Genomic DNA, 22185 nt, shown 5'->3' on the forward strand with positions numbered 1-22185 from the left:
CCAATCCGTCACAAACGATTTCAAGCGTGGCTAGGTTGCATTGATGCGAGCCCTGCGAGGCTATTCGTCGGCTCTTAAATGTTGTCCCCCTGTCACTGGCACCATGATTTTATCGGCTCAGCCCGGCAGAAGGCTAGCATCGACATGATGGGCCTGGCCAAGTTGCCAGGCACGCCACACTGCCGAATTACTGGTGCGGCCTCAGTCCCGTCCTGGTTGATGGTTGTGTCTGCTGGCAGCGTCTCTTGGGTGTTGATCTGGGTGATCCTTGCCTGGCAAGGGCAGAAAGATACTAGCAATTGATGGTGTGAGTTCATCGAGTTGGGCGGGATGCGCCAAGTGCACGCTCGCGCGTTCTCTCGTGTACTCCCTCGATATGCGAGATAGGCGTCACGGGATGTCTGGTAGAAGCAAATCCCTCAATCTACGCTCTCTGTCAGTTCCGTAAAACACGCGAGTAAGGAAGACTTGCCCTTATCGAAGAGGAAAAAAAAAAAATCGAGCAGCATTAGAAAGCGGACATACGGGGCCCTCCGTCTGCTCTGTCGAGAGTTCGTCCTACCACCCTCGATGCTCATGCCCGTCATCCACATGGTCGACTCCACTAGAGCCCCGGCTGGGAAATTGGCCCTACAACCTGCCATCGCATTGTGTCTCTGACCACTTGTCCGCGTGAGCCGGGGTTGTTTCCCTCCTCCGCCGTTCATCCTGACGCTTGGATGACGCCAATAAAGTACTCAGTAGATGCGGTAGTAAAGTAATCCAAGAGATTCGCCCTTCTTAGATGGGCATGGGTCCAAGAAAAGCTGATATGTTCGAGGTTTCACGCTGGCGAGCCAAGCCTGCGCCTTTTCTGTTCGTACGCCGTTGTCAGGCTGCAATTCTCCCCTCCCATCTTTTCTTCAGCCCATCTCTCGTGTTTATGCATCCGTTGCTTTTGCGTATCTGTCGCGACCTCCAACAGTGCTACACTCTTTCCTTTTTCCCTTTCACTTGACGTGTATTCATTTACCGTGCGTTGCCCTTCTTGCTGGCAGATATTGTCTCTGCGTAGTCCCTCCCCCCACCAAATCCGGAGCATCGTGTCTCATAGCCAGCGAGGCTCGACCTGCAAGCCCGCATTGGTGTAATTACCAGTTGTTACTTCTTTGAATCCCCTTTTGACAGACAGCCTGATTCGTCTTTTCTTTGATCTCACTGCCTGCCCTTCCTTTATTTCCTCAACTTTGTCAGGGACTCCTGATCATGCTTCACAGGCTCGTGTAAGCCGTTGTGAGCAAGACCTGGCAACCTCGATACTATCTTCGGCCCGCCAATCTTCATTGCCTCAACTTAATCATGCTCCCAAAAGCTGCTCGCCTGTGGGCGCTGCTTTGTTTAGCATTGGTTGTCCAACTTGCTGTTTCGCAGAGCTTTGCGGTAGTTAGGAGAGACGACAAATCGGCACCTGCCACGACTCTCATATCCTCATCACCAGCTCCAGCAGAGACCAACACTGCGGGCAAGGATGGCGATAAGACAGACACGAAATCAACCGGTAGCAAACCAAGCGCAACAGACTCGACTGGCACCATCACTGGTGCACCATCATCGACCCATGGCACCACAGGCTCCCCTCTGCCTACCATTGTCACAGACGGGCCCTTGGATAATTCCACATTCTTTAACAGTAAGATATCGGCATATATGGCAGCCCCATATGGTACTCGCCAACAGCTAACTCTTTTCGATAGCAACAATTCCCGTCGGCCAGTTGCCATTACCGCCTCAACTCACTCCCGGATGGGGAGTCGCAGGAGTCATAATGCTCGTGACTGGAGTTATTTACACCCTGGTTGGCATAAAGAACAGATGGATTCACACCTTCTTTTCAACCGCCTACATGACAGCCCTCGGTGTGTCGGTTTTGATCGTATACGTTATGAATGTCCCCATTAGCAATGCGTTGCAAGGCGGGTACGTTGTGGCTGTAGTCATGTCAGGTTGCGCTGTTGGCGCTGCCGCAATGTTCTTCAAAGAACTTACTGAAGGGTTTGGATGCGCCCTCGGTGGATTCTGCATTAGCATGTGGCTTCTCTGTTTAGTTCCTGGCGGGCTCTTACACTCAGTGCCATCGAAAGCCATATTCATCGCGAGCTTTACCATTGTTGGGTTTGCCTTTTATTTCAGCAGGTGGACGCGCGACTGGGCTCTTATTGGCCTCATTTCATTCGGAGGTGCCACAATCACCATACTGGGTATCGATTGCTTCAGTCGTGCTGGCCTCAAAGAATTCTGGGCATATGTATGGGATATCAACGACAACCTATTCCCCCTTGGGGCTGATACCTACCCTGTGACCAAAGGCATTCGAGTCGAAACAGCTGCTATTATAATCATATTCTTGGTTGGTATCATTTCCCAAATTAAACTGTGGAGAATCGTCCGCGAGAAAAGAGAAAAAAGGGCTGCTGAACGTGCAGAGGACCAGCGAAATTTGGAGCAAGAGGAAGAAAACGTCGGTCGCCAAATCGAGGAGGCAAACAGCCGGGAACGCCGTCAATGGGAGCGTGTATATGGAGATGGTACTGGCGACAGTATCACCGAGTCTCGTGTTACCGATTTTGGAGACGCCGGAAGCGAGAAAAGGCTTCGGACTAGCTATGTTGGATCAAAACGGCGGACTTCAGCCGAGGTCATTGAAATGGCTGACATGTCGGAGTCGGATCAATCAAGAATTGGACCAGATGCGCTGATGGCCACCGAAGACAATGAAGAGGGAAAAGTCACCGTTCGCGTCGCCGCCGATGATGTTCCCGAGTCAACTACCGATGTTGAGGACGAGCACTTGGACGAAAAGGCGGCTTCAAGGCTCGAGGCAACTATTCCTTCAGAAAACCAAAGACACTCGAAAGGTACTACCGCTAGCAAGCGCGTATCCCAGGCTCAGACTGTCACGGAAGCTCCAGAAGTGATTCCCTTGCCATTTTCTGTTCCCGAAGGCGTCGACGTTAAATCAGAGGGAGACAGATCGTCGATCGCCACCTTTGCGGATGATGCTGATGCGTCGCTGGAGGCGCCTCGGAAGCATAAGTCTCTTGCCAAGAGACTATCTCAGGGATCTGTTTCACTCCTTCGAAGCTTCTCCCAAAGATCTGGTCGTACTGGAGGCGGAGGAGGGGACGGAACACCTGACGGCGGTGAGAGTACTGAAGATCTGGTTTTGGGTAGGGTCCGTAGACCTGAGGATGATGAAAGGTCATTAGCAGCTACTGTTGATGATGAGAGCGTTAGTGGAGGAGATGTGCATTCCGTAACTGGTGATGACGGATTGCACAATCTCGCTGAGGATGAGGGAACAACGAGGCGAAGCATCGAGATCAATGCCCAGCTTGGCAAGCAAGATGATACGGCAAAACACAGTGTCGCCAAGATGAAGCCCCAAACTAACTCTCGCCCAGCAGCAGTAGCCCCAGGACCACAAGTCGCTACTGAGAAGACAACGAAAGAGGACATCTCGACTCGAGCTGCATCTCCCCAGTTAGAAGAGGAAGTCGCAGAGCAGGGCGGTGCGACATCTGCCAATTTGAATATCCCCGAGGCTTCGGAACGAGCCAAGTCAATTGCAACAGTTTCTTCCACACCAGCGAGCTTGACCAAAGATCGTCTACCACGCTCTCTTTCAAAGGTTGCAATGTCCTACAGAACCAATGAATGGGCAAAGCATCTGAGTAACGCAGAGTGCCCTGATCCAGACGAACTCCACGTGGCTTCCGCCAGAGCGACCAAAAAATCCAAAGGTAATGGAGAGAAAGCTGCTCCCGTCAATGTGGACGAGTTGCAAAAGACAGCTGAGGATGGAGCACCTGCACCTGCAGTCAGACGGTCGATTTCTCAAGCTTCAGAGCTGGGAAATAAGGCTCCAGTACCCAGACGTTCGTCAAAACAAGACTTGCCGCCAGCGACGATTTCGAGTATCGTCATCCCAAAGTCTCCTTCAATACCTGACGTGCCTGCTGAGCAGCGGGTGCCTTTGTCGCCTACAGCACCTGCTGCAGCACCACTAAGAAAGACTTCGTCCGGACTCCGTCATTCGTCATCTAATTTCATGCCTATTGCTGAGGAGAACCCTGCTCGGCCTGCGGACGCTCCAATTGCTGAAGAGGACACATTTGAACAGCAACAATTTGCCTCAAACAACTCATCCGCCATTGCGCTCGACACGCCCTCGGTGCCAGCATCCAGCCGGTCTCCTATTGCGGGCGTCGTTTCATACTCGAGTCCCCAAACTCTAATCGGGCAGCGTGAAATGTTTCTTCGCAACAAATCCCAGGGCAGTCTCTTATCGAATACTCCAGAGCCGACATTCGCAGCCCACGGGCCGGGTAGCGACGCTGGGTCACTCTATAACTACCCAATGTATGCAGCTGCGCTCAGTGTGGCCGACCCTGATGATGTACCCTTGAGTCAACGAAAGGAGCTCATGCGGCATGGCAGTTTGATGTCATTGTCACACTCACCGTCCCAGTCTGCGATGGACATCAACCGACCCATGTCTGGATTTGCAAGCTCTGAGAATATCGCTTTTAACTCTCACCAGCCCAAGAGGGTATCTACACTTCCCACACCTGCTGCGCGAGAGAGCCAGTTAGCGAACTTTCGACAGTCGGTACAGCATGAGCTTCGTTCTGGAACCCCAATTATCATGTCTTCAGGACGCGAAACCCCCTTCGGACCATCGACCTTGCTAGGTGGCGGACGCGAGGCAGAAGTGCAGCGCAATATTGAAATGCAGCGTAACGTCTTGATGGGACAGAAAGAAGCCGAAGCACAACGCAAAGAAATGCAAAGACGTGAGAGAGAATACGCAGACCGTGCTTTCGACGAGCGGATGCGAAATGGCGAGATGCTGGATGCTCACCGAGAGGCCATGCGTAAAATGCAGAAGGGAGCTCGTTAGGCAGGAGCAAGGATGTGAGGAAGGGGCCGTGGCTCGCTCTTTCCCTTCACCCAAAGAACACGAACAACGAAACGGTCTTTATTTACGAGCTTTTCACGACATATTCTAGTCTAATCGATGTGCAGAATCGCAAAATATCCACTATTTCCTTTTTGTTTGCTTTTGTTTGCACTTTTTTTTTTCTGGATTGTTATCCGATTCGCATGAATCTGCAAATTGTTTGATACCACGGAGTACTGGTGTTTCTAGAAGGAGTGAACCAGGGTGGCAAGTGTGTACAGCAGCGAATAGCCAAGGCATGGTATATAGGTTATTTGTACCTTGGCTTTTTGATTGCTTGGGTAGCTAGGTATATGGATACAGAAACCAGAGTGATCTTGGACATAACATGGATTCGGAGTTTGCTTGCCTACTGGCAGTGCCTGCAAGACGGGTCTATTTGGATAATATATGCACAATGTTAATCTTCTATACTACCAAGTTAATCATCTTATAACAAAGCAAGTACCTAGGCAGTTTTTGGGAAACTACTTAAGTATATTTATGATTTGTCAACCCTCATGTTTATGCCGCCTGTACAGTTGTCGTAATTGTCTACCTTGGCTCTGTCTCCTGTGCAGAGACCTTCTCCAACAGCTATCCGTCATTTTTGACAACACGACCACGTCTCCCCCAACTGGCATTTGTTTAGTTTGCAAGTGTTTCCGTCTCTCGTGACACCGCAGTCTGAACTTGGACACTTCCAGGTACGGGTTTTCTGGCGATCCGCGAAGACTCAGATGAGCAAGAGTCACCATGACCCCCATACCAGACGTGTGTCTGGATGTTAGCCTGTGTCGAATCAGGTGGATTGTATGCTTCTCCCATTGGCAGAATTGATGGCACTGGGACTTGTTGAGGATCTGATCCGACCCGCTGCCGCCCTTGCCTCCGTTGGAAGAACTTTTGTAAAAATGGCGGCATTGGTATGTTGAAGCGAGTGCGGAACGGAAATGGGTTGTAACCAGGGTACCTACGATGCTGTGTTGCGTGCTCTACATCCACGGAGAAGTGAGAGTCTGGTTGTTGTGCTTGTGGATGGGATGGATGCCCACGACCACAACCAATTGTTCGACTTGATGCGTTAAATGAGAAGGGAGACTCGGATTTTGAAGGCGTACTGTATTGTTTCTGCTGTTAGCGGTTGATTCATGAGGACATGGACGAAAGTAAAAGGCTAAAGGGACATGGGCTTGACTTACGTGGTTACAGCCTGAAGTTGACTGGAGCCAAAGGAGCCTCCGTTATTTGACGCCATCTTGTCGGGATCATACTCGCTCCGCAAACCTGGAAAGACTCTACCGAGGCCGAAAAAGAGGAAAACTTGTCTGTAGTTGTTGATGGCGTCTTTCGTCAATCCGAAGAAGACGAAGATGGGTATGGCGGTGGCAATCGAGATGTAGCAGTTGTTTACATACGTCCAGTTGATTTGAGAATACGAAAAGAAAATGATGGTGTTCCATGCAAATGGAGAAGCATGATTGTGAACTTGGTCGTAGTCGTAGGGCTGTATGCCATGCATCTCTAATATGTTAACTACCGACAGCGCCAGGACTATGGGAAGAAACGGCACGAGGATGGAGATGACCATGAGATAGAGTCTTCTCTTGGTGCGCTGGCCCCTCTGCTGTGCTCTGCGGCTACTACCTAGAGCTGGTTCTGTTGTTTTGTGGAATTGTCGATACCTCTTGTAAATGAGAACTGGGAAAGAAAAGGAGTTTTAGTGTAAGTCTAGACTCAGTAAGAGATTTTGTATGCAACTTACTAGCGTATCCTGTCGTGATCAAGGCAAAGATGGGAGGCGGCAACACGAAGAAGACGAGAAAGGGCCAAGACGGATGCGGAATCCAATTGCATCCCATCAGAGTGCCAACAATATAGCGCTGGGCCGTCAAAGGCCAAGTCAAAGCAACCTGCAGTATAGGAAAAGGAAAGATGATGAGTGCTTGGATCAAGTTTCGGCGACGCCTTTCCTGGGCTGTAAGTGCATTGGCTCGCATCAACCCAACTTGTTGGGAGAGGTTACGCATGATTGCCAGCAAGCAGGTAACAAAGAGGCCAATGGTGGCATTGTGAATATAAGCATCGAAATCACACCAGCCGTAGCCTGCCCACCATGACATGACGTCGTCATTGCGCCAGATGAGCGCGTTGATAATGGTCTCCAGATTCTTAATCAGGACGGTCAGGATGAGGACCACTGCGGCCAGCTCACCGTTGCGGTAGAGAAGGCGAAGAGGAACAAGGCATACCAAGTTGGCTACGACAGCCAGGAATACTCGGCATATCAGGTTGGCAGTTACCGCAGGAGAATTGAAGGGCCCCTCGGTCGCAGCAGTTGTAATAATGGTCGCTGGACCACGGACATTGTATGAGTGAAGTGGTGATGCTTCCATCGTCTGGAGTTGTTATGACGATGTTGGATGGAGGATGATCTCAAGGAAGATGGTCAAGTAACGATAAAGGTGGTGCAGCTTGATCCCACAACGACGAGGAGCAAGAAAGAAACATGAAGGCTACCCGCGTTATCTCGCAAATCTCCTTCTGCGTCAACCCGCCATAAGTGTTTGAAGTTCTACTCATTGTATCACCTCCTGCGGAGGAGTAGTCTTATAGAAATCTATTCACAATTGGCAACGCCAACAGACAAAAGAGTAACCAGGACGGCTTTGACGCAAGGCTCTGACTACAGGATAAACCTTCCTAAACTGTCAATACAGGGGTCTATTGTAGTTTGCCATTGATATTGGATATTTCCCTTGAGGCAACTTTCCCGTCAGTTACACCAGACGGGAAGAAAAATAGAGACAACATGGAATTGACACGGCATCGTATCACGCTCACAAGAACAAACGTCTCGGTAGGATTTCCAAAAGAGCCGAAGCAAGCTGCATAATGGCGCTGGAAATGCATTCATGGTGGACACTGGCGTCAATGGGAGCTCCCGTTGTGGCCAAACTGGCTTACAATGGCTGTTGTCGAAGTTTGTAGGCTGTTTAGCTGAGGTTATTGATGACGATGAGGAGAGTCTATTGACACCCAAATCGGGAAGAACATGCAACAGGGGATATCCACCGTGGCGTCGACACATCGAACAGGAACGGGCGAAACATTCCCGAGAGACATGGGGTACTGCCTTGTTTTAGCAATCCAATGTGCTTTGAGGTGAAGAGTATCTCCAAAATGGCGGTATTGGTGAAGGCAGTTGACCAGGGGATATCCTATTGGATTATGTTGAGGTGAGCATATGTGCGACGCATCGGCTGTTGAACAAAGCCACATGCAGCTGTTTGGTATTGCAAGGACGGGAGTATGAAGTATCAGCTGCTATTTGTTGTCGTCAAATACAGAATACGGTGCCTTGGAAAGATTTAGAACGTTGAAGAGACCTGGCCAGGCAAGCCTGCTTGTCGAGACCGGAGGCGCAAGCAAAGATTCAACCTCAATGGGGACATAAGGATGAGATGCAGGGATGGCAACACTAATATGCAGTCTTGACCGTCTGCAGTATTTGCAAAATACGATATGCTGATCTTGGGCCGGCATCGAGTCAAGTTTCTTTTCATCAGGAATACTCAGACGCACCGATGAGCAGCCCAGATGTCAGAGATGAATGTCGAAGAGGCAAAACAGTTCCAATAATAGAAGTCCCCTCAATTGTCATCTTGTCATCTTGGCCAACTTTATTTGAGAACGGTTTAGTTACTCCGTATTCTGCTCCGAACCAGTCATCAAATGCATGAATGATCACCTCCGAAATGGCCGACAGCTGGCCCTACAATTCGCCCAAGATTCGCCATCATTTCACGACCCTTATGCACGGAGGGGTCCTAGCCAATCAGAGCTTGTCGCAGGACCCGCCAATCTATCGCGCGTTGGGACACGCCCTGACGCGACAGCTTTGAACCCAGAGCAGCGTGGGATTGGTTGGATACCAACCTCTGGTTGGAGCAGCCAGATGCGACAGGAGCAAGAACCACCATTCAGCAGGGGCCGTCGACGATATCAGACTTGACCCCAATTTCACTTGTTCACTTCTTCACCCAGCGCCAGTTCAACACCACACGGACATCTTCGTACATCTTCAACGTCTTCCATCCCAACGCCATTCCAACACCCCATTCAACCAGCTTCAACCATGTCATCCTTCCTGTTCCGCCGCGCGACCGCCGCCTCTGCTGGCGCTGCCCGCTCCTTCACCACCTCCTCTCCCCGATCCGTCGCCCGTATCTCCATCATTGGCAACCTCGCAGATACACCCGAGATCCAGCCCACCAGCAGCGGTCGCGAGATCCTCAAGTACGCCGTCGCCAGCAACTCCGGTCCCAAGGATAACCGTCAGACTAGCTGGTTCCGTGTTACCAGCTTCGCTGAAGGTCCCCGCAAGGACTTCTTGCTGAGCCTACCCAAGGGGTACGTCGTTTGCTCATACTGATTTGCGCAATCACCATGATTGTCAAACCTGTTGGGCCATTATTGGGCGCCCACCGCCTCGTTTTCTGTGTGACGAATTGGCTTGCTGACACAACGCACACAGTTCCATGGTCTACGTTGAAGGCGATGCCTCCATTAACACTTACCAGGATGCCAATGGTCAGACTCGAAGCAGCCTGAATGTCGTTCAGCGTACGTGCCATCAAAATGCCTCCACCGATGTTTCTCTACTAACACCAAAGCGCAGGCAGCATTGAGGTTCTCAAGCGACCCCAGAACTCTGGCCAGGCCGAGTAAACCACCACTACGTGACAACAAATGTACCACGAAAGAAATTATGCCGGATGCGAAATGAGGCTGTTGAGTTCTCTACGCAGCGTGTCGTTTCCTCTCCGCTCTAAATAATCCCCACCATATCACTGTCAGACTCTTTTCTCTGTTGGGACTAGGATTTGTCCTGTAAGACTCCTCCTGTACAAAATATGGCGATACCAGGCTATGTAATGCTATGAAACCATTCAATCTATTCCAAAATATCTCTAGAACGCTAGATGTGAATGACTGTCTATGCTCTTAACAGCAATATTGACTTCTTAGGCTCCTTGCGCTTTGGCTGCTGCCTCTGCGTCCAACTCCTCGAAATCAACAGGCGAGTAGGTGAGTGAGACGCTATCCATGCACCCATATCCCGCGGCGACACCCCCCTCCTCGCTCTCTTCACCCTTTGTTCTAAGTAGCCACCCTGCCTGTTCGTTTCGCAGAACCTCGCCCGTTGTTTGATTCCAGAGACATGTGCCATACACGCCTAGCTCGGAAATAACACGGCCCTTCTCAATGTTTCCATTTCGCAGGATGAAGTTCTTCACAGGTGGGGGTTTAATAAGTTCCATGAGAATGTACGAGTTCCAATGCCCCTCTGGTACCGTCTTCAAGAAATCTGGAATTGCGCTTCCATAGATGTTGTTTCCGCCTCCTTCCCGCTGTGGTTTCAGAACGTAGTCAACGCACTGCTTTGGATCGAGAGCCTTCTTGCGAGCCTCCAAGCCTACATCCGAAGTGTCCATCGGGTAGATGTTGGTAAATGTGTTCCATAGAGCGATGGCAGATGGCGTGTCGTCCTTGATAAACTTGCTGAGAATGGAAGGCTCGGATGATGGCCGAGGGGTTGCGAGAACCTGCTGAACTTTCTTGATGCCGGCAACCTGGGTAAGTACGGTGGGACATTTGATGGCATGCGACCGCTCCAGATGGCATCTTGCATCCCACGCTTGCTGATTAGGATAGTCGCCGGGGCCGTAACCTGCTCGCATATAGATGACAGCGACCTCGAAGACCTTGTTCGGGTTTCGCGGGTGAGTGTAGAGAAGCTGGCGCTTAGGGTTTGCTGCAATGGATGTGTGTTCCACGATGTCTGCAAAAGGGAGTCGGAAGACGGGGATGGTTGGTGTAGCCTTGCCGATTTGATACTCCAAATGGCGTTGGTCGAATACGTTGCGCTCGCCCCCTTGAACCAGGAAGATGACGCATTTATCGTGTCCTAATTCGGAGTCGCCATAGGCCTGATAAGCTGCTTCAAGGCCGCCAGCCAGTCCCTCAATGGCATTGTTCTCAGGGAGCTCCAAAACTTCGGGGGCAAGGGATTGTTCAAGGAGAGCATATTCAGTCTTTGCCAGAAAGTTGTGCAGCTTGGAAGCATAGACAGACAGTCCGCCGAAGGAGGAGGCAATGGTGTTGAATTCTACTTGCTTGGCTTGGTGGGTGGGAGGCGAGGAAGACTTGTCTTCGTGCACCATGTAATCAGACCGGAAGAGACCCAAGGAAAGTGGCTTGTCCAAAGTTAGGAAAATCTTGGCAGAGGTTGTAGATATGTTGGTGGCCATATACCTGTGTGTATCCTTCTGACTTGACGGTCTCGTGTACAGCCCACAAATCACGGACAAAGTCGTCACCATCAATGACCCTAGACACCATGACTTAGCAACTAATAAGCCGAAAAATGAATCAGTGACGGAATCTTACTGTTTGACGACGTCTGCCAAGAACCTCTCATCTCTGCTCACGGCGGCATACAAGTCATTATATGCCTGTTGAGCCTTCTGGCCCTGGAGGAAAGCCTGGCGGGGAAATCCAGATGGGAACAGCGTCACAGGAGCGGGCACAGCGGTTATGCCTGTTGGATCGGCCTCTGATGCAATGACCGTTGGCGGTGTCCGAACTGCAAGGCCGTTGCCAATGGACCAGTCCTTGATGGTGTGGGCAAGGTGGTTTAACTCATCGGCTGTGGTCTCTGGCGGGTAGGAACTCGTTGGTTCAATCTTGGAGACTCGGCTCATGATGGGAGGGAAGGCCGTTCGGCCAGGGAATTGAGACCTAATGTTTTTGTTTGCCAGAAGTCTTGAGTGAGAGCGAATGACCTTAGTCTGGTGTTGGAAACGGCGGCTGGTGAGCAAGTTGGTGTTGTGGAAGTGGATTATTAATGGCTCAGTGAGAGGGATGAGGGTGGAATCTGGGTGCTGTTGTGCTCTGGTGGGTATCACAGCTTGGTGTAAGCCATGAGCCAAACATGAACGAATACAACGCCAACTGGTTTTCTTCTGGATGGCAATTTATTTCTCTGCCCAGTAACATTGCTATGCCATGCCCGTGTCACCTTGGCAGTCATTTTGCCAAAGAAGTATATTCTTTTGGTTTTTTTGGAGGGGAAGAGAGACCTCTGCACAGATGCTTATGCAGGCAGTCTTCAACAACCACTTCTTTTTTGGCATGGATAGTGTCTTGCACCAACTCCACCGTTCCGCCAAACAGGGGTCGTAGCCACACCAGAGCTTAACCGCCAGTAGAAGTTCCATTCCAAGATGCCCAGGCAGCTAGCTACAACATCGGGTAAGATTTCGAAACTGGAGTCTGACTTGTGTTCATTTTGGACATGTTCGGTAGATACTAGGTACCTAGACACTTTCATACCAGGAAATATTTGTTGTTATGCAGGTCACTTAAACTCACGTAAATTGACATCACGTGCGTAATTGTGGGGCACAATTGTGTTGCAGCTGTCAAGCGTTTGCAAGACAGGCGCACGACAGCTGCCAACAATGAAACAAACCCTCAACTGAGCGAAGGACCAAAGAGTCAACTGGTCATTCCCTGACAAACGGTGATGCCTTAGCGGTTTGCCCTTTTGCACACAAGAAATCGTAGTGAATCGATCCGCTAGTGCCATGATGTTGCCAATCATCGGCCCAAACAAAAACCACGGCAGCATTCTGACTAGTCTCACGAGGCTGTGATGTTGGCGTGCGTCGCCAGAGATATTGTGGTATAAATCCGTTTCCCGCTCACTCTTTGAGGAGAAAAGTCACATGAAATTCACTTGAATCTAGGTAAGCCTACTTTGAATGAACCTTCATCCTTTCTTTTCCCCACATCGAGACGATTCTGTGTCATAGCTATGGTTTGCCTGATGAATAGTCTTGAAACATTCTCCTTACCTCTATTGGACGAGAAAAGGCTGCCACGCGCTTTGTCTCCTCAACCCAACCGATACTAATTCGATTTCGTTCTTAGCCAACATCGATTCATGGACTTTTCATGTTGTCAAATGGATGGAATTCACTTGACAGACCCATTTCTATGGGATGTTAACACCGTTACAAATGAATTATGCAGCCTCAGCCGTCCATGCACACGAAATCTGGAGATATTGGCTGCGAAACTTCGGGAAAATGAGATTGACGGCCATACACTCTTGACGTATGACCTCGTTGGCCTTGCCAACGCCCACGAACTACGGAATGAACTCTTCCAGATACTCAATATTCAGCTGGCGCGACACAAAAATGCCCTTGGAGAAGCCATCATGAAGCTCCGGGCCAAGAGCCCTGGATTCCGACAGTGGAAACTGGACAATTTGGAATTAGGCGGCCATGAGGATCCTGACATGCATAGCCGTGGTCGGGAAGGCACTTATTCAACTCAAATGACTCCGCAGTCCGAATTCTATCCCCCTTGGACAGCCCCAAGCAACGACACAAACAAGATCTTTTCTCCTACACCTCCGCCGGCTCAAGCAACTGACGCAGGTTCTGCTACGCATACGCCTGCATTGAGTGCACTTGTGGCGGATGCCAGAAAGATCTATAACAAATCTGCCGACCTTCTCGCTCCTACGACGGAAACAGCGTCGGGCCCTCGACCCGCGTCACCCATTGCAGATCTGAATCCCCCTGTGCAAGGTCTGAAGAGGAAAAGAGTTGCACCAGAACTAATTCAAGAGAATCCCATCAATGCACTGCCAGTCCCGGTTGCCACCGAGGCCGACACGCTAAGTGGTGTGGTCGGCGGGCTAGACTCTACATTTCCGTGGGATACTGCCGATAATTTTGCATATCTGGGACCTGGAGCAATGGCCAGAAGTGATGTTAAATCGCATGCGGTAACTTTGACTGACCAGATTCAAGGGGACGGGGACCTGCTCTGCACTCCTGCTCCAACGCGGTTCCCACCAGGCAGACGGCTTACTATCCACAAGGTCATGAGACGAGTCTTGGTGAAGAATGGCAGGACAATAGCTCTTGCAGATGCTGGAGTGAACATGAACGTTGCCAGGCAGTCGTCTAGTGAACCTGATAAGATCCTCGAACTAGATGACTTGCCGGAGGATATTGACGACGAGACACTTAGGGAAATGGAAGCTGAGAAAGCGGAAATGGCACAAAAAGCTCAGAGCATCGACGGAACCAAGTTCTCAAAGCGACTTTCACTTGATCGGGTGCAACAAATTCTAGATGAAGAGATCTCGAACATGACCGACCACTGGACACAAAACAAGAAGCCAAAATATCAGAACAAAGCTTACTCTCTGTGGATCAAAGCATATAAAAAGGATGACAAGCGAAATCAGACTCTTGAAGCTCTGAGAATAGCCAAATTCTTTGATGAAAGAATCAAAAAGATGGAAACTAGAATTCTCGAACAAACGTGGGACAGAGAGAGTCACGTTCGGGCCCAAGCACGTTCTCTAGAGCAGACTGTTGAGGACAAGCTACACATGTGTTGGGTAGCAGAGACGCTGGAATCTCGAGCTCCACCAGCCAAGCCAATATCACTGCCCAAGCGTTCGGCCAAGCGGCCAAAGCCACCGGCAAATGAGCTCTCTGAGGAAGAAATTTTGACTAGTTCTGAGGATGAATCTTTCATTGTCAACGATGACGAATCTCTCCCACCCAGCACCACCATCAGGGAGGGTCACCCTGCTATTCCAATCCAATTGAATCGGACGCCAAGTCCTTTCCAGGCTGACTCTCCAGTGTATATCGACCTTACTCAAACCTCCTCCACTCGAGCCTCGTCGCCGGTCAAGAGAGCAATCAAAGCCACCGATCGAGTGGACCTGGCCACTCCAACAAAATTGAGGCTAGATAACACTCCGACGATCAAACAAGAAACGAGTGCAGAGGAATCATCAAAACAAGAACAGGCGTCATTATGGATGGAAAAGTACACTGACATTGAGAAGATTGTCAACACTCCTATTAGCCGCTGGACAAGAGAGAAAGAGCGCTTCGCTCTGACAATTAGCCTACTCTGGAGAATGAGCCATAGGCGTAGGACGGCGATTTTTAAACATGCTAAGGATTGCGAGGTCCAAGAATCGTTCAAGCGTACGATTTTGAGTCACATTTCGAACCCACTGAAAGATTTGGATCGGCTGAATAGCGAAAGCCCAGAGTCCTTGGCGTTTGATATGTCGAGATTGTTTTTGTGTTTCCTGAAGGCAAAAAATCTCAAGGAAAGTCGGTTAGCAGACCTCAAGCCGGCCCAAATCCACAAGCTCAAAGAGAGAGAAAACCATAGCTCTTGGAACGTCTTTCATGCGTTTCTCACGCGAATTGCACCCTTCTTTCCTCAGGACAGCCAGATCTACAGAGAAGATGCACTGGATGACGAACTACTCGGCGTCGATGCAAGTGATGAAGAAGCATCCCTTCTTGACCCAAACGCCAAGAGGAAACCGCCACGAAAGAACGCGCCAAAGGAAATCGTCCGGAACAAGGAAGCTGTGGACCTCAGAGAACGCGAAATCCGTCGGCAGGAGGAGCAAGAGGCCCGAAGACGTCGGGTTCGAGCAAACCTAGGAGGAAGTGGACTGATATCGTCAGACAAGTCTCGATTAATCATCAACGAGAGTAAGCAGGACGACCAGGCATTTATTTACATCAACGAAGAGATCGGCCACAGAATCAAGGATCACCAAATCGAGGGTGTTCGGTTTATGTGGGATCAAATCGTACAGGACCTGGAACTGCGCCAGGGCTGCCTCCTGGCGCACAGTATGGGACTCGGGAAGACAATGCAAGTTATTACGCTGCTTGTCGCGATTCAAGAATCAAGTAAATCCGCCGACCCAAAGGTTGTCTCACAAATTCCCGAAGATCTCCGTCAGTCGAAGACACTGGTGGCTTGCCCACCTGGGCTCGTGAACAACTGGATGGACGAGCTTATGACTTGGGACAAGGACCTCATTCTCGGGGATCTCCATACGATTGAAGCAGAGTCTCCTAGAGAAGAACGCGTTAACATCTTGCAGAAATGGTCCCGAACCGGTGGTGTTTTGGTTATCGGATACGCCATGCTGCGCAAAATGGCTGCCTTGAAGGAAGATGAGAGTGGGACTCTCTTTGACGAGCCCAACATTATTGTTGCAGACGAGGCCCATAACCTCAAGAACCCGGCCTCAAAGATTCACCTTGCTTGCTGCAAATTCCGGACTGGTAGCCGGATTGCGATGACGGGCTCACCTTTGGCTAATAATATCGAAGAGTACTATTTCATGATCGACTGGGTGGCGCCAAAATTCCTAGGTCCATTGAGCGAGTTCCGCGAAATCTATTCGAACCCCATTCAACACGGAGTGGACCCAGACAGCACAGGTGCTGAGAAACGCAGAGCACTGAAAAAGCTCGAGGCTTTGAAACAAATCGTTGCGCCAAAGGTGCACCGGGCTACAATAAAATCTTGTATGAACAAGGACCTACCACCGAAGCAAGAGTTTGTTATTTGCGTCAAACCTAAACCGTTGCAAGTTATGCTTTACAATCTTTACGCCCAGCTTCTTCATGGGGAATCGGTTGGCCACATCGGGGATGAGGGGACTTTTCGAAACTCCGTCTTTCGCATTACAAACGACCTGGGATTGCTATGTAACCATCCTCACGGATTATACGAGAAGGCTCGCGAGAGTCTAGACTCGCCCAAGGAGAAGAGTAAGCCGCGGGCGAGCCTTCCGGACAGCGTGATCGCTGCGGTGATGACAGCATTAGACGGGACTCGCGCGAAATCCCCCTCCCTATCCACCAAAGTCGAGCTTCTCATACAAATACTGGACTATGCCAAAAAGTTGGGAGACAAAGTGCTCGTGTTCTGTCAATCAATACCGACTTTAGATTATTTGACTGGCTTATTCCGAGAGCAGAAACGTCACTTTAGCCGGCTGGATGGGACTACACCCATACCGAAACGTCAGGACCAGATCAAAAAGTTCAACACAAATCAGACTGAAGTATATCTCATATCCACGAAAGCTGGTGGCGTGGGTCTCAATATTCAAGGAGCTAACAAAGTGGTGATCTTTGATTTCGGGTGGAATCCAGTGCATGAGCAACAAGCCATTGGGCGGTCGTATCGAATTGGCCAAACCAAGCCCGTTAGTGTCTACCATTTCGTGACTGCAGGGTCATTCGAACAAGACCTCCATGGCAAAACTGTCTTCAAGTCACAGTTGGCCACGCGTGTTGTGGACAAGAAAAATCCAATCAGCTGGGGTAAGAGGGTGGCTGACTTGAAGCATGACATGAAAGATGTCAAAAAGGAGCCATTGACCCAGTTTCTCAAAAGGGACCGTATCCTTGACGAGATAATATCTTATAGTGGCCAACATGATGTTATTTGCAAGATCATGTCCACCGATACCTTCGAGGAAGAGGACAATAAGGCTCCTTTGACGGTCGAAGAGCAAAAAGAAGCTGATGATTTGGCCGCACTTAACAAACTTCGCTCCACAAACTATGAAGAGTTTACAAGGAAGCACCGGGAACTGGAAGAGAGGGAATTTCGCCATGATATTGCCTTGCAAGCCAATGCCCTCCATTCGTCTGTGGACTACGGGGTTGTGTCTGATGTCAGGCGAACTCTGGACGGTACTGTTGACGATCTGAGAAACCCGACAACGTGGAACCAGTTGCAAGAGTTGCAAGCGCAATATCGAGCACCAACTACTGTGCCTTTGAGAACCGAAACGAGTGCATTGCCGCAATCTGGAAACACTAACGGGGTATGTTATCAAAACGCATCAGTCATTTCACATACTAAATTTGCCTGCAGGGAACACATCTGCCGACCTCAGTCCTTCTGCCCATACCCGGGGCCGATACATATTTTGGCAAGGAAAGCACTCAACCACCGGAGCCAAAGACTCCACAAGCATCGGTACAGAAACGTTCTGTGTCCATATCTCCGAATTCAGCGGCGAAGAGCTCGTTTAATCCCTTCACTTCCCAGAATAAGAATCCAGGCAAGACGGAGTTTAAGCAAAAGTTGCGCAATAAGCTGGAAACCATTCCCGGAGATCTCCTTGCATATCTAGACACGCCTCGCTTGGAAGTAGTGGACAAAGTTGTTGACACGATAGATGCAATCCGCAGGGACCACCGATTTGGGTTTCTCCCAGACAATCAGCACTGGAAGACGCTTGGTAATTTCGTTGAACAAGATAAATTTGTTCTGGCAGTCATGTCTGGGCAGCTCGAGGCTTCGTATCTGGCGCTTACTGATGCAAAGGAACTGGAGAAATATATTGGCACGTTGAACGGCTCATCACAGCAAGACTTTGGAGCACAACTTGGGGGGCAGATGGGACTTTCGACCAACGGCTGATTTTAAGGGCGTACAACGAATTCATGAAGGCGAACACGGGAGCGAGATTATTGAATGTTGTACTACTGGAGGGATGACGGAAATAGCGAGGATGGGTGTCTTTTGGAGGCGGCATATGGCAATTTGCTTTGTGTTTTGATACCCCTGTAATTAAGTAAGGCATAGCATGGACATTCTGTTATCTGTATGAACAGAATCATGAATTGAAGTGGTGACAGATTAAGGCAGCCCTCCTGGGCTGGGGTGGCGGAATGTTATTGGTACGTGCAGTTTGCACGCCAAGAGTGCCGAGAGGATTACAGTACATGCAATACATGCAGAGAGTATTGTATGCAGTGCGATACTGTGCACAAGAACTATAAATGACGAAAACCAAGAACATACATACATCAATGACTCATTGGGTAGTAATAATTTTGTGTTGGTGATGGATCAAACTAGTCTCGGATGCGCCATGTGCCGGCATTCGGATGGTGCTGTCAAAAGCCGCGGGGAAGCACAACATGGGCGGCATATGCTGTCGGTGGAGGAGCCAAGTGGCTCTGGTTCGCTGACTTGACCTCAAGACCTTTGCAGTTCGGATGGGGTCTGGCCTGGTCTCATCTCAACAGCATGGTAAAAAAGCACAATGCAGTGACTTGCTGACTGGCAACATCAGTTGTGGCCAATGGGAACCGAGGTATTTGACAGTATCCCGACATTTTGGGGCGTCTTGGGCGTTCCGGAACCCTTGGCAAGGGAGGGATGACCGGTGCAAGCGAAAATTGCGCCAGTCCAACGACTCAGAATGGCGAAAAAGTGGGTCCCCGACGGACGGAGACGCTACCGACTGTGGAAAAACCAGAGACGGAGGCGTCCGCACGCACGCGCCCTGTAACGAAACGACCGACCAGACCAGACTTGACTCCGTCCTCTGGACTTACCGACAAACCTCCGAGAACTCAGTCTTGCAAAAACCCTCACGATCCTGACTTCTGAGAATTGGACATCCACGCTGTTTTGCAGAACCCTGCGATTGAGCGTAGACGTCCTCGAAGCAGTCAATCCCGCTTTATCAGTCGTTGCATCGCACCGCATCGCACGCCTCATCTGACAATACAATACACCCGGCCAGCCCGTATTGGTTGGACCCCCGCCACTCATCTGAGACAAACTGCGAAATCCATTGACGAAGCAAACAACTTCCAAAAAGATATAATTGCATCCGCTGCTACCTTACCTGACGAAGGGCCCAAAGTCATCATTGAAATCGGATTTTGATTACCAACGCCATGGATAGCGTTCTTCGTCAATCCAAGGCCATGTGCCCGTTCCTCAAGACGGCCTCGCCCGCCACTCTCCGAGCCCTGTCAACCACGGCTCGCCCCAAGCCATCGCCATGCGGCGGCACCATGTCCAAGCTTCAGGTCTTTGCTCACCGTTGCCCTGTTATGGGCCAGGCTATGGCTGTTCAGTCGGCCAGGAATGGATTCGCTGCTGCTGGACTTCGTGCCGTTTCTGGCCATACCAAGGCTAGCAAGGCTCGCATCCATACCAGCCGCACTCAGGAGGCTCGAGCCGTCGACACCCCGATCCTCGAGGGCCGTGACAATGGTATGTATTGAAGCCTAGTTGATCTTGGAATTTGTGATGTCCTCATCTGCCCAGTTGCTGACCGATATAACTTTGCAGGACGCCTTACTCATGGTCATGCCGGATCGGTTGGCAAGTTCAACTATGAAGGCTTCTACACCTCCGAGCTTGATAAGAAGCACAAGGACAAGTCTTATAGGTACTTCAACAACATCAATCGTCTTGCCAAAGAATTCCCACGCGCCCACATGGCCAATAAGGAGGACCGAGTCACGGTTTGGTGTGCCAACGACTATCTTGGCATGGGCCGAAACCAGCGAGTTCTCAGCAAGATGAAGGAGACTTTAGATGAGTACGGTGCTGGTGCTGGTGGTACTCGCAATATTTCTGGACACAACCGGCATGCCGTTGAACTTGAGGGCACCCTTGCGAAACTTCACGCCAAAGACGCGGCCTTGGTCTTCAGCTCTTGCTACGTGGCCAACGACGCAACGCTTGCGACTCTCGGCAGCAAGATGCCCGACTGTGTCATCTTGTCCGACAGTCTGAACCACGCGTCCATGATTCAGGGCATCCGCCATTCAGGCACCAAGAAGATTGTATTCAAGCACAATGATGTGGCAGATCTGGAGGCTAAGCTTGCATCCCTGCCTCTTCACGTGCCAAAAATCATTGCGTTTGAGTCTTTGTACAGCATGTGTGGTTCAATTGGACCGATTGAGGAGATTTGTGACTTGGCTGACAAGTACGGCGCCATTACATTTTTGGATGAAGTACACGCCGTCGGTATGTACGGGCCACATGGCGCTGGTGTGGCCGAGCATCTTGATTGGGAAGCACATCAAAAGGGTATGCCTCGAGGTACCATAATGGATCGCATTGATATCATTACAGGTACTCTGGGCAAGGCTTACGGCTGTGTGGGGGGTTACATTGCCGGAAGCTCCAAGCTGGTTGACATGATTCGATCGCTCGCTCCAGGCTTCATCTTCACCACGTCACTGCCACCTGCCACCATGGCTGGCGCGAAGACATCCATTGAGTATCAGATGGAGTATGCTGGTGATCGTAAGCTGCAGCAGCTGCACACGCGTGCTGTCAAGGAAGAGCTCAACAATCGGGACATCCCAGTCATTCCAAACCCGTCTCACATTATCCCCATCTTGGTGGGTAATGCCGAGATGGCCAAGGCAGCATCTGATATGCTTCTGCAGGATTACCAAATCTATGTACAGTCAATCAACTATCCGACTGTGCCCGTTGGACAGGAACGACTCCGCATCACGCCCACGCCTGGTCATACTAAGGAGTACCGGGACGAGCTTGTCGAAGCCGTTGACCAGATCTGGTCCCGCCTTGGAATCAAGCGCACGTCTGAATGGGCCGCAGAGGGAGGTTTCATTGGAGTTGGCGAGCAGGGTAAAGTCGAGGAACCTCTGTGGAACGACAAGCAACTGGGAATTGAGCAGGCAGCGAAGGAGATGATGGCTACGGGACGGGCAAATGCCTCTGGGTTCACCGAGGCTCTGCTCGAGCGCGAGATGAGCAATGCAACGCGCACCACCGGCGTTGCAGCTCACTGAATCTGAGACGGCGGACCAATTGTTACGTATACAATGATGAATCAATCGTAATACGTACGTGGTCCCAGTTTCAGATTTGGCTTGCGACAACAAAGACAGACTTGTTATTTGGCATCGGGATTCGCCACGAGCTGGTTGTCGCGAGGTTGCGCATTTTCACATGCTACTCTTCCATTCTCTCCCAACAAAACTTTTTTGAATCAGTTACCTTTTTTGTGACCCCTGTAGATGTGCTCCATGGAGCAATCACAGGTTAGGCAAACCAATTGAATCGTGGCCTGCATGCTATTTGTATGCAGGCATCTCATCTGACGAGACATCAAGCTTTTTTTGCAAAATCTGTGACATGGACTCCATGTGTGGGCCTGCGTTGAATCCCATGACCCCAAGACCAAGACCTAACCCCGAAACCCTTTCCCAAGCAACTAAGTCAAGCGTCCTGGGGAACTAGCGCTACTGGGACTGTAATATGGGGAAGAGATGGGGGGACTACTAGGCTAGATCTGTGAGATGATTTTCATGTTAGACTTGATTACTAGTGCATGACATGTGAAGCTGGTGTTGGGGGGAGGGGATTAGGTGGGTTGCTGGTTCGTTGATGTCGTAATTAAAAGGCTGGCTGGAGATAGACATCCAAGTCCAGGTGGTAAGTTGGGGTGAGTGGCATCGGCATCGGGAATTGCAAAG

At 50.3% G+C, this 22185-nt stretch overlaps 7 protein-coding genes across 7 annotated transcripts; 4 read left to right on the forward strand and 3 right to left on the reverse strand.

Annotated features, from left to right (window-relative positions):
• Positions 1-1338: 1338 nt before the first annotated feature.
• Positions 1339-4939, forward strand: VFPPC_02763 (hypothetical protein; the record flags this gene model as incomplete). The annotated part of the gene is made up of 2 exons (XM_018282359.1): positions 1339-1669; positions 1734-4939. 2 exons carry the CDS (start codon positions 1339-1341, stop codon positions 4937-4939), a joined length of 3537 nt encoding a protein of 1178 aa, XP_018146794.1.
• A 687-nt stretch (positions 4940-5626) lies between these two features.
• VFPPC_13324 (pheromone receptor) lies at positions 5627-7374 on the reverse strand (the record flags this gene model as incomplete). The annotated part of the gene is made up of 3 exons (XM_018291101.1): positions 5627-6098; positions 6181-6679; positions 6744-7374. The coding sequence occupies 3 exons, from the start codon at positions 7372-7374 to the stop codon at positions 5627-5629; spliced, it is 1602 nt and encodes a 533-aa protein (XP_018146795.1).
• A 1742-nt stretch (positions 7375-9116) lies between these two features.
• Positions 9117-9709, forward strand: VFPPC_13325 (primosome PriB/single-strand DNA-binding protein; the record flags this gene model as incomplete). The annotated part of the gene is made up of 3 exons (XM_018291102.1): positions 9117-9391; positions 9516-9604; positions 9660-9709. 3 exons carry the CDS (start codon positions 9117-9119, stop codon positions 9707-9709), a joined length of 414 nt encoding a protein of 137 aa, XP_018146796.1.
• Positions 9710-10005: 296 nt separating this feature from the next.
• On the reverse strand, positions 10006-11745 carry VFPPC_02764 (glutathione synthetase large chain; the record flags this gene model as incomplete). The annotated part of the gene is made up of 3 exons (XM_018282360.1): positions 10006-11238; positions 11297-11372; positions 11432-11745. 3 exons carry the CDS (start codon positions 11743-11745, stop codon positions 10006-10008), a joined length of 1623 nt encoding a protein of 540 aa, XP_018146797.1.
• Positions 11746-13010: 1265 nt separating this feature from the next.
• Positions 13011-18343, forward strand: VFPPC_02765 (5-aminolevulinate synthase; the record flags this gene model as incomplete). The annotated part of the gene is made up of 2 exons (XM_018282361.1): positions 13011-17741; positions 17792-18343. The coding sequence occupies 2 exons, from the start codon at positions 13011-13013 to the stop codon at positions 18341-18343; spliced, it is 5283 nt and encodes a 1760-aa protein (XP_018146798.1).
• Positions 18344-18539: 196 nt separating this feature from the next.
• VFPPC_15557 (hypothetical protein) lies at positions 18540-18725 on the reverse strand (the record flags this gene model as incomplete). Its single annotated transcript, XM_018293310.1, has 1 exon — positions 18540-18725. One exon carries the CDS (start codon positions 18723-18725, stop codon positions 18540-18542), a length of 186 nt encoding a protein of 61 aa, XP_018146799.1.
• An 889-nt stretch (positions 18726-19614) lies between these two features.
• On the forward strand, positions 19615-21498 carry VFPPC_15558 (5-aminolevulinate synthase, mitochondrial precursor; the record flags this gene model as incomplete). The annotated part of the gene is made up of 2 exons (XM_018293311.1): positions 19615-19936; positions 20015-21498. 2 exons carry the CDS (start codon positions 19615-19617, stop codon positions 21496-21498), a joined length of 1806 nt encoding a protein of 601 aa, XP_018146800.1.
• Between the last annotated feature and the right edge of the window lie 687 nt (positions 21499-22185).

This window comes from Pochonia chlamydosporia, chromosome 2 (assembly GCF_001653235.2).
Source record: "Pochonia chlamydosporia 170 chromosome 2, whole genome shotgun sequence".
Classification (NCBI taxonomy): Eukaryota; Fungi; Ascomycota; class Sordariomycetes; order Hypocreales; family Clavicipitaceae; genus Pochonia; species Pochonia chlamydosporia.